The sequence below is a fragment of the Stegodyphus dumicola genome, chromosome 10 (genome assembly GCF_044657685.1).
Source record: "Stegodyphus dumicola isolate Sdum_Otavi_A_Nest chromosome 10, ASM4465768v1".
NCBI lineage: Eukaryota > Metazoa > Arthropoda > Arachnida > Araneae > Eresidae > Stegodyphus > Stegodyphus dumicola.
The window spans coordinates 114078348-114090832 of NC_140777.1; the positions used below are offsets into that span (position 1 = coordinate 114078348).

The 12485-nt window shown below is 37.4% G+C and overlaps 1 protein-coding gene across 1 annotated transcript in view; it reads right to left on the reverse strand.

Annotated features, from left to right (window-relative positions):
- Positions 1 to 269: 269 nt before the first annotated feature.
- Positions 270 to 12485, reverse strand: part of LOC118204023 (alkylglycerol monooxygenase-like) — a 121882-nt gene continuing 109666 nt past the window's right edge. Inside the window, exons 11-12 of the mRNA XM_085826097.1 lie at positions 736 to 818; positions 270 to 654 (exon numbers count right to left, since the gene is read on the reverse strand). Of these exons, the coding sequence (XP_085682223.1) occupies positions 426 to 654; positions 736 to 818 (312 nt within the window). The 3' untranslated portion in view covers positions 270 to 425. The remainder of the gene's footprint in view (positions 655 to 735; positions 819 to 12485) is intronic.

Here is a 12485-nt window from a genome sequence, read left to right on the forward strand (position 1 = left end):
CTACGCTCGCAAAAATCATTTAATTAACGTGATAATTTTTATTGATTGCTCTTAAGTAATATATTTCCTCTTCTTGCTGGAGTTTGTTTGAAGTAGATGAAATTTTTCATCTGAATAAACTAATATACTCCATTTATTTTTAATAACAGCTGTATTTTAAAATTTTTAAACTTCAAACTGAGACACACAGAAAAAGACAAATAAACAATGCGGTTTTTCGTTTCTTCTATAACTAGGCACATAACTATGATGATAATGTAAAACGAAAATGAAAAATTAATTTTATTCGTTCCAAAACATAAAAACAAAATACGTATATGCATAAAAACATGAATTTCAAATTAATACATGAACTGAGAGTCATTTGAGGTACATCAATGATATTTTATATCAAATAGCTTAACGCCATTCGTACAAAAAAGAAATCAAACCATACTTTCTTTATCACATTCTTGGCAACGTTTTGATTTTAACTCTATAACACAATAGTAAACCCAAAACAAGATTGATAATCCATAAATACCTTCGATTACAGACATGAAACCCCATTGGAAAAACACAGGCAATATAGATATTGTTGTTTGAGGTAGGAAAAAATAACTTATTGTTAAAGACAACAGACATCGTGATATTTCCACATATGGTGCATAAAATCTGTAAGAGAAAATATACATATCAGTTCTTCGGTTAAATGCTAAATGCTAATACTTATTTATTAATAAACATTTTAATTACCTTCCTTCGAGTATCATTCCTATGGCTGAGAGAGATAGAACTTGGTGAAGAATTACAATATAAAGAATGGACTGAGGAAGCAGCTGTAATAAAATGCCAGATAGTTTATTTAAAAAGGCCTGTGTTTCAGAAATTGAAAACAAAAACACAATTTTATAAACTACATTTTAAGAACATTCACGACTAGATTCTTCAAAGGAAAGAGACAAAGAAAAAGAACTGAAAAGAAAAAGAGATATCATTAGATGATCACTGCAGTATACTGTTCAAGCATTGCATTTTACTGCTAACTTTCTACCGCTTGTTACACACTTGTAAGTCCTATATGACAGAGATTAGATTAAGCAGAGGGATTGTGTGCCCAGTTTTGGACACACACTCAGCAAGTCGCTGAAGTAACGTAGAATGTCACAACAAAAGGGCCGGATATAATATCCCAGTAAAAATAATTAATTTTTATAAAATATAAAATATTTTCATATACTTCAAACAGTTTTCTGTTTAAGAAAGTGGAGTTTGATTTTCCTGGTAACTCTAAGTTTAGTACACACGGGGAGTTGCACAAAGGAATAGCAAGTTTTGACGGTAAAATCTCATTCCAAGACTGAAGGGGAAGATGCACAGACTGTTAGGAACTTTTGTGCAATCTCGAGACATGTGCATCTACTGAAACAACAGTTCGCAGATTGATAAAGGAATTTGAGTACGCAGGTTCAGCAGCAGTATTAAATCCAGCCGGTCTGTTAGAGAAATTGCTATTGCCAGTGACAGTGTTATTGGGAAGCTCCCAAACAATCCGAACCCAGAATTCTAGAAAGACTAACAAAGAAAAACTTAAATAGGAAATTTAATGTGTCATTAGCCGTCCTCAATAGACAGATATGGGAAAAATGAGTCCGAATTTCATCGGGAAAGTGCGGTGCTCGACAGTGAGTTATGGAGGACATTATTTTTCATTTTTAAATCAGAACATTTACTTGTTGTAAGTAAGTAAAATTATTTTCTATTTTCTAGAAATAAATATTGAACATATTAAATTCGGCGCTTTTGTTGGGGACATCCCTTATTTTATCCCCTCAAAGTAATACAGAATCCTTTTCATTTCACCATTGTAACAATTTTTACTGCGTCTCAAAGCTCGGATATTTTGCCCTAAATATACCAAGCAGTAATCTTTAGTTTTAAATGTCTTAAGTTAAATTTTTGCATTATTTTATGCTAAAATAAAGGTTGGATTGTACATTGTTTGTCTACAATGAATCACTAAAAGATGGCAGCACTTGTAGTTTGATATTAATGTTGAGTTTCTACACATGAAAAACTGTTCTCTGTTTTCGACTTGGGTATAGTTGCTAAAGTATTATTCCTTGAAAGGATAGTGTAATCTTTTTGATCTCACCGTCAAAGGTGGCATCATACACTGTTACCCTGTAGTCAGTCACTTATATATGGCAGCAGTTCTGTTTTATTATCAGCATTAACCCCCACCACACAGAAAATCGTTCACTGCTTGCCAAATTTTGTTCCAAATAATTCTGTTAAAAAAGTGAAATAATTCGTAAAGAAATTTACTTATTAATTCATATGTAAATAATATTACATATTGCTAATACCTAATAATTCTTTTCCCTCAAAAAAGTTCGTTTCTAGCAATACTGAAGTTTCAAATAGTTTCATGCTTGTGAATTATTTATTTCCACACTTGCTGTTATACATTATTTCACACTTAGATATGTCTTAGAGTACTTTGCATTTGCAATCAACAGCCAGTTAAGCTGGTTTTAGTGAGAACGATATCCACACTTAACATAAATCATGGTTAAACATAAGTTAGTTAAAAACACAAGAAACAAAAATAGCCCGTATCATTAACAAACAGGAAAATACCATTTACCTATATTTTCAAGCAGTTCCATCTAACGGATAAGCGGTTTTTACGCATTATCCAGTCGACCGTGAAACTGCTGCTAAGCTGCGTTCTTTCTCGCTAAATATGTGATGTTGTGACACACACGTAACATCTGCGATTTCGATTGATGATCGTCACACTTTGTTAGTCAATCTGATTGATTCTCGATGAGCCATCTTTTGTTTTTTTGAATATGGATATAAATTAACTGTTGCTGCTGCACTTTTCACATGTATTTTGAAAAAACAAGTGATCAAAACTTGGGACCTGCCCTCTACAGAAGAGCAAGTAGTAGATTATTTTCACAGTTATGCGATCCTACAATCAGGAAAATGTATTGTTGCGTGCGTACGGGTTCGTTACGAAATGAATGCACAAATCCGATGAAAAATGAACAAACATTTATTATTATCACAACAAATATGATTAAATTTTCTCAAATTATCATGCAGTATTACAATATCTCACAGTAGTTATCTTTTAACTACTCAAATGTCCAATAGAACGTAATTCAAAACAGCTAAAGAAAGCTAATCCGCGAATTCGCTACAATCAAAAAGAGCAGTTTTCTAAACAACAACAAACTAAGCAACTACAACGAACTGAGATGTTTTCCTCCTTTTATAAGATTTTAAAATCCAGTGCTAGAATTTTCTGGACTTTCTCGAAATCAAAAAGACATATTTATTTATTTAATGCACGCGCTCTTGTATTTTCAATTTTCCGGCTTAGCTTTCTTTTAATATTCGTCACGCGCTGCACTGCGCGAGAAATAAAACCATTTAATTTATAATTGAACTAACATTAGCTTTTTAAATACCAAATTCGTAACACTGCCCCCTTCCCAAGGACTGCACGTCCTGTGCAATACAATCCTTGGACAGGAAGCTAAACTTACAACTGTGGCATAAATGCATTAATAAGCATTACATTACAATAATAAACAACATGAACAATAAATGCAATAAATAAAACAAATCAAATGCTATCAAATACAAATAAAATACTAAATACAAATCAAATCAAATACACATTTAAAAGCAAAAAGGACCATGGTCTTATACTATTTACATTACGTACTATGGCCATAGTAATGAGCTAACCTGTCGTAATGAACGACTTTAGGTTTAGAGTTCGAAGACTTACGAATCCGAACCACGACGTCATTCAGCCTGTTTAGAACTGTGTACGGGCCATCCCAAGATGACTGTAATTTCGGACAAAGTCCTTTCCGTCGAATCGGATTCCACAACCACACCTTGTCTCCTTCGTGGAATTGATGTTCAGTAGCTCTTGTGTCGTATCGGTTCTTCATCTTCTCCGTCGCTAAGTTGACTCGTTCTCGTGCAAAGTTGTGCATCACTTCAAACCGGGCCTGGAGATCTTGAATATATTTCTCAGACGATGAAGGAGCATCCGGAGGGCGGCCAAACAATAGATCACAAGGCAGACGAAGGTCACGACCGAAGAGCATTTGTGATGGAGAATAGCCGGTAGTCTCGTAGACAGCACTCCGGTAAGCCAGTAAAAACAGCGATAATTTCTTGTCCCAGTCCTGCTGGTTTCTGGAAACCACTAATGAGAGGTTATTAAGGATGGTTCGATTGAACGTCTCTACCATGCCGTCCGACTGGGGATGTAATGGTGTCGTTTGGGTCTTGTCAATGCCGAGTAGTTTGCTTAGTTCTTTGATTACTACCGAGGTAAATTTCCTTCCCTGATCGGAATGTAACTGAAGAGGCACTCCGAACTTGGAAATCCAGTGCTGTATCATCACCTCAGCTACTGTAACAGCCTCTTGCTCAGGAATAGGATACGCTTCAGGCCACTTGGTGAAGTAATCAACGACAACGAGTATGTATTTGTTGCCATCAGCAGTTCGTGGCAGAGGTCCCAAGATATCAAAGGCGATACGTTCAAAAGCCGCGCCTACGTTGTAACGTTGCAGTTTGCCTCGGCTGCATCTCTTCGGTTCTTTTCGACCTGCACAGGCATCGCAAGATCGGCACCATTTTTGCACGTCATCCTTCGCATTATTCCAGTAAAAGCGCTCACGTAAACTCTCAGCAAGATCTTCATTATTCAAAGTGACTTCCTGTTGGGCTGTTATGTAGTTCTTTAAGGACATCAGGAATCCGCGATCTTGGAAGTATTAGCTGCTATCGAAACGTCTTCCCATCATCCGATTCAAATTTCCGGTATAAGACGCCGTTTCGAATGTGAAGTGAATCCCAGAGTGCCCAATATTGTTTGGTTGTAGGACTACAGATAGAAATCTCCTGCCAGGTAGGTTTTCCGTTTGACGACTCCATTAAATCAATTATGGGTTTAATGTCGCCGTCTTCCAGCTGGTCTTTCCTGACTTCATCATGACTCCACGGTTCTCAATCAGCCGATGTTGATGTTGTAATTTGTCTTGCGACCGGAGTCAGCAGCTCGTATTTCGCTTCCACCCTGGAACAATATCGGCAGCTCTCTTGGCAAGGTCTTCTAAACAGGGCGTCGGCGTTTCCGTGTGATGATCCCTTACGATGACGGATAGTGATATCATATTCTTGGAGTCTCTGTATCCACCTGGCTATCTGACCCTCAGGATTCTTGAAATTTAAAAGCCAGGTCAATGATGCATTATCGGTGCGGAGCAGGAATTTTCTGCCGTATAGATAGTGATGGGACAGTTCTACAGCTTTGACTATGGCGAGCAACTCTTTCCTGGTGACACAATAATTCCTCTCCGGTTTAGACAGGCACTTTCTCCAGTACGCCACTACACGTTCTTGGCCATCTATTTCTTGGGACAAAACAGCACCGACACTTTCATTGCTCGCGTCGGTGTCGAGAATAAATGGTCGGTCGTGCTGAGTATACGTCAGGATTGGAGCAGACGTTAAAGCCTCCTTTAAGTTGTTAAATGCATCGTCGCATTCTTTTGTCCACAAGAACTTTTGGTTGCTCTCTGTCAGCTTGTGAAGGGGTCTTGCGATGGAAGAAAAGTCCTTCACGAATCTCCTATAGTAGGTGCAAAGCCCTAGGAAGCTTCTCAGCTGATGGACATTTTCGGGACGTTTCCAGGATTTAACCGCTGATACCTTTTCAGGATCCGTGCGCACACCTTCTGCAGAGATGACATGTCCCAGGTAAGTCACTTCATTTCGGAACAATTTGCATTTAGCAGGACTCAGCTTCAGATTGGCTTCTTTCAGTTTCTGAAGCACCTTCCTAAGATTTTCTAAATGTTCATCAAAACTCTTTCCGACGATGATAATGTCGTCCAGATATATCAGGCAGGCTTCGTAGGAAAGGCCTTTCAAAAAAGTCTCCATAAGACGTTCGAATGTTGCCGGCGCATTACACAGTCCAAACGGCATAACCTTGAAATGCCAAAGCCCTTGTCCCGTAGTAAATGCCGTCTTTCCTCGGTCTTCAGGCTGTATTTCTACCTGCCAATACCCACTCTTTAAATCAAGTGTTGAGAACCACTTGCTTCCAGAAAGAGTGTCTAGAATGTCGTCAATTCTAGGAAGAGGGTAACTGTCTTTCTTCGTAACCTCATTCAACCGGCGATAGTCAACGCAAAATCTTGTTGAGCCGTCTTTCTTTCTGATTAGGACGATGGGAGATGTCCATGGACTTACTGAAGGCTCGATGACATCGCCTTCTTCCATATCTTTTAACAGTGTTCGCACCTCTTCCTAATTAGCAAACGGTAGACGTCTTGTATGTTGCTTGATCGGGGGATGATTGCCTGTATCGATTCTATGTTGTGTCAAACTGGTTCGACCCCCGTCAGAAGACGAGCGGGAGAAAACAACTTGACGATCTTTAATGACGCGATCGGCAGCATTCTTCTCTTCATCGTTTAATTGCGCATTCTGAAGTAACTCTGATGTAATGTTTTCTGAAGACACGGATTCTTGGATGTTACTCTTTCGTTCAACGGTGGTTACTGAAGTACATGCTGCAACCTCTTCACCTTTCTTAATAACTCTCGACTTTTCAGTTACATTGGCGACTCTCACCGGGATAACCATTCTGGATAGGTCGACGAGTGTTGAGGCTACTAATACTCCTTTTGGGATATTACAGTTATTGGGATATTCTATGATGCCGTAGCGGAAATTTCTATTTTCGGCTATGGATCCAGGAAGTAAAATTTCTGTTCTTGCCGGTATTGTGATATTGTCTTGTGCTATGATTTTATGGACAGATTTAACTTCTTCATCATTAACTTCAAATAACGCTATGTCCTCAGATCTAAAATGCAATTCGTTATTTTTAAAGTCCAAGGAAAAATTTTATTTCCTTAGAAAGTCCAATCCGAGTATGCAAGAATCAGTGATCTCTGCTACATATGCCGTGTGATAGTAAGCGGCACTTTCAAACGTGATGTTAACATTTACTTTTCCGTCGATGTCGATCTTCTCACCGGACACAGTCTGGAGGGTAACGCAGGGCGGCGTCCACATAAGTTTGTTTCCAAGTTGTTGAGCCAAATCTTTTCGGATGATGGTAACGTTGGCTCCTGTATCTACCATCATATTGCAGGGAACTCCATTAACATATCCTATTATGAAAAGTCCATTACTGCCGCCTCTCACTGCAGAAATCTGAAACGCTTTAAACTGGGGCTTTTCATTATCTGGCAACCTCCGCCCCGCGAGATGGCCACTAATTTGTTTCCCTGCTGTTTGTTAGGAGCGGTCTTAACATCCGTACCCTGGGGTATTCTGCAGTTTCGTCGTATGTGTCCTTCAGCACCGCAGTTCCAACATTTTAAGGTCGGTTTCTTTTCACTGATATTTTTTCTTAAGTCATTGAGTTGTCTGGTTATATCGTCTAGACGAACACTAGCTTGATCCCTTGGTTCCTGAACATGAGCAGCTCTGATTGGGTGGCGGTCTCTACGAGTGGCTTGCTGCGCTGCCTCAAATTTCATGGCGTACACTAAAGCGCTTTTCAGATCTTTAACATCCGCCATTCGCAGTGCTTTCTGTATTTCAGGGTCCCGGATGCCATCGATGAAATATTGCAGGGACAGTATTTCCCTTGTTTCTGTCGGGCACGCCGAAAAGGCGTGATGTGACAGCCTTTCAACATCTGTGGCGAGCTCCTGAAGTGTTTCGGTGAGCTTCTGTTGACGGGATTTTAATTGGAGCCTGCTGTAGTCTTTTAAACATTTCTCGCCGAAGCGCAGCTCCAAAGCGCCGGATGGAGCTTCGAAATCTAGCCTTTGATTTTAGGGAAGCGTCTGCAGGATATCCGCTGCGTCTGCTCTCAGAGAAGCGGCGAGATGACAGGCCTTAGCTTGGGAATTCCATCCATTCGCATCCGCAACGATAGAAAACTGGTTCTTATACACTTGCCAGGATGTCTTCCCATCATATGTGGATAGCTTCAGAGATGGACGAGCAGGCATCGGTAAGAATTTAAAATCATCACTCTTGCTCCCTGCCGTCGCTACGAATTTTTTTAAAGTTTCCATTTCTTTTGCAACTGCAGAAACTCTCTCTTCAATTTGTTGTTGAACGGCCGAAACTCTTCCTTCGACTCGTTGCTCCACAGCCGACACTCTATCTTCTATTTCATCTTTGACAGAAGAAACCTTTTCTTCAGTTTGCCCGACTTTATCTTCGACAGCTCCCATTTTGTCTTCCATAGCCTCAAATTTACTTTCTATTACGCAGGTTATTTCTCTTTTCGTCTTGACTTGCTTCAATCTTTTCTTGTACAACTTTTATATCTTCCTTAAAAGTTACATGACCAGCTTCCAACTTTTCGTGAACGGCTTCCATTTCCTTTTTAACGGATTCCATTTCCTTTTTAACGGATTCCATTTCCTTTTTAACGGATTCTTCCATCTTTTTCTGACCAGCTTCCATCTTTTCCTGACCAGATTTCATATCATCTTTCATTTCTTCTTTAAATACAGCAAAGGCTGATATCAACTGTCTTAACTGCTCTTCCATCACTCTTGTGACTGGCATTCAAACCCCACTACTGACACCAAAAATTGTTGCGTGCGTACGGGTTCGTTACGAAATGAAAGCACAAATACGATGAAAAATGAATAAAAATTTATTATTATCACAACAAATATGATTAAAGTTTTTCAAATTATCATGCAGTATTACAATATCTCACAATAGTTATCTTTTAACTACTCAAATGCCCAATAGAACGTAATTCAAAACAGCTAAAGAAAGCTAATCCGCGAATTCGCTACAATCAACATGAGCAGTTTCCTAAACAACAAACTAAGCAACTACAACGAACTGAGAATGTTTTCCTTGTTATGTCGCGAATTTCAGTTATTAATATGTGTTTCAAGTCACTATTATTCTAATATTTTTATTTGTATTCATGTGTATTTTAATCTGGGAAAAAGTATTCTTAAGCTCTTAAGGTGTTATTTACCTTGTTATTCTTGAGTAGGAATTGTAACTAAGGCGGGAAACAGTTGCGGGAGCCATCTGGTTTATGGCCTTTTAACAATAGAGGCAGATGGGAGTCGTGTGTCGCCATTTTAACTCTTGGCGTGTGAAACGGAAATCGCTTTCTTGTCGCTTTGTTAAAGTTTGCAGTTTTATTCAGGGATAAATAGAAGGGCTAGGTCATTCCTTTGTTCGACTCCTCGCCGACGCGAGCCTCATGGAAGGGGGGGGGACCAGAAGTAATCTGACGTGTCTCTGTTGCACCTGCTCTGATTTCGCGCCTTTAAAACTGTAGTTTCATTCATTTGCGAGACGATTTTCTGGAGATCGCATATCCCAAATTAATGTTAATCATACATATTTGTTTTCTAATAATGCAAATATTTAAAATAATTTGTGTATATATATATATATATAGTTTTAGTCAGTTTTCCTTTTAAATTCTATATTTAAAGTATCCTTTATGGAATATGGCTTCTTGTGCTGTAGCAACGTGCCGTAACACTTATAGAAATACGAAAGGAAGAGATATTGTATTTCATGCTTTCCCAAAGGATAATTTGCTTTTGACGAAAGAATGGATACATAAATGTCGAAGACAAGATTCTATTAATGTGAAAAACGCAAGAATTTGCAGCGAACATTTTCTGTGCAGTGATTATGAAGATGACATGAGAAATCGCTTGCTTGGATTGCCGCAAAAGAAACTGTTGAAATGCAATGCTGTGCCGAAAGTAAATTTATCGTGTGCAGTAAACGAAATAACACAAAGAAATCGGAGACATTTGAAAAGAAAACTAATGCAGAGTGCTTTTGAAAGACTACACGAATTAAGCCCAAAGAAAATTTATTTTGAGGCCGAGAACGAAATTGAAGCTGACAATAATAAATCAAATGATTTTGAAATAAAACTCACAAGTGACAATGCCCTATGTGACATTATCCCTGAGTGTCCTAAGTGTAAAGATAAACAAGAATGTATTGATAATTTGAAGAACAAAATAATATCCTTAGAAAATTGTAATAAAATATTGAAAAATTTGAAAAGAAAAATTTTAGAATGTTTGCTCAGCGACAAAGAAGGTGGACGACATCTAGAAAGAAATTTGTATCGGAAATTCAGAAATTAAAATCCCAAACAGTGAAATTTAGGAAAAAACAGAACAGATCGGAGAATTTGGAAAAACGTCTAAAGCATATTTTTACAAAGACGCAGATTAACGCATTGCTAGAAAAGAAGGAAAAAATCAGGTGGACTAGTGAAGATATTTCACGTTGCATTGTCATAAGAGCTTTGTCATCTAAAAGCTACGATTTTCGGAAAGAAAAAATGGGAATTCTTTTACCTAGCACTAGCACATTAAAGAGATGGTGCGCTAAATTTTCATGTAGTCCAGGAATTCAGAGTGTTGTTCTTGCTGTAATGAAGGAAAGATGCCAATATTTGAATTCTGTAGAAAAAATATGCGTTCTCAGTTTCGACGAAAATGCACATAGATTCTAAACTCTGCTATGACTCTAAACTGGACCAAATTCTCGGTCCTTTTCAAAAAGTGCAGTTTGTTTTAATCAGAGGTCTCATTTCGCAGTGGAAACAACCAATATTTTTTTATTTTAACACTCCAATGAAGAAAGAACTTCTTTTTTCACTCATAAGACATATTCAATCATCTGGAGTAGAAGTGAAAGCAATAGTGTCTGATTTAGGAGGATCTACTACTTTGTGGAAAGGGTTACAGATTTCGATTAATAGTTCTCAGTTTCCAAATCCAGTATTCCAAACGAAAAAAATATGGGTTTTTGCAGATTTAGCGCACTGCCTCAAATTACTGAGAAACCACTTTTTAGATAAAGGATTTGTTTTAGAAGATGGAACTGTTTTAAATGTTGATATTATTAAAGAGGTTTTAAATAAAGATTCAAGAGAAATTAAACTGTGTCACAAACTAAAACCAAATTATTTAATGGTCAAGGGAAACGAGAGACAAAAAGTCGCTCCAGCGAAAACATTATTTTCAAGAAGTACAGCAAAAGGTATACTCCACCTCACAGGAGATAAAAAAGCATCCGACTTCTTTGAGTTAATCGACAATTTTTTCGATATTATGAATAGTACGAAAACATACCCTCCTTCAGATAAAATACTTAAAGCAGCATTTGGATTAAATGAACATCATGAAAAAACAAATTCAAGTTTTGGAATTAATGAAGAAAGTCATTGGTGGATTAAGAGTTCAGGGAAAAGCCAACTTACTGCCTTTCCAAAAAGGAATAATAATTTCAATAAATTCTCTTTTTGGCCTACACCAGGATTTGAAATCATTGTAGATGCTAAATATATTTTAACCTCTAGATTAACTCAGGATGCACTTGAAAGTCTCTTTAGTCAGATTCGAGGGCTTGGTAGGTTTAATGACCATCCATCACTTGTGAAGTTATACGCCGCTTAAAGCAATTAATACTCGCTAATAAGCTGCCAAATTTATCTTCAAAAGTATGCATGACTAAAGAAAGCAGAAATATTGATTCATATTTAACATTCGAAATACTTGAAAGGGCTTTGAAAACTGAGGAGGAAGATGCTTTTCCATTAAATACTATTGATGATTTGGATTTGGATTTCATAGAGGAACCTTCTCCTATGGCATGGGAATTAGAATTGAATTCCGACAGACAATTTTCGACAGCCGAAAAAGAAGCATTAACATATGTTGCAGGTTATATTGCCTATCGTGTGCGAGACAAAGACCCATCATTGGGAACAATATCTAAAAATAGTGCTGATGAACCAATATTTAATTCAGAGTGGATTAAATTATTGTCCTTAGAAGGTTTGACTACACCTTCTCATTCATAAATGAATACAGTTTATGAGTTCGAAAACATATTTTGTGCAGTTCATGGTACAACTTACAAAAAGGGCAGCATGTAATTGGCTCTTTAATTAATAAACTGGAGAAATATTATCCTGAAGTTAACAGAGAAGCAATTCGTTTATTTTGCAGAGTGAGAACTTTTATTAGAATACGTTTCTTAAATAGAAATGCATATGTTTTTTCCCAAAGAAAAGCAACCCAAAAGGCCAAAAAATGGATTGCTTCGAATGTGACAGCCAATAAATAATGTTTCAACAACTTGTAGTTGCATTGCGACTGTACAAGTAAGCATATATAATATGTTTTGATTTTTGAAATATTTCTAGATGGCATTTTAGAAGTTAATAGTGTAAAGCATATTTCAAATGAGAACTAATTCTGTTAAGTTATTGTTACAGTTATTTTTATTGTATCCTCTGTTATTATTGATTCGATTTTGTGTTAGCTTAGCATTCTAGATAAAATATATATAAAGTATAATATTAAAGTAATTGGCATAAGAAGACCTGCCCCCTAACCCCCACTTTTGAAAAA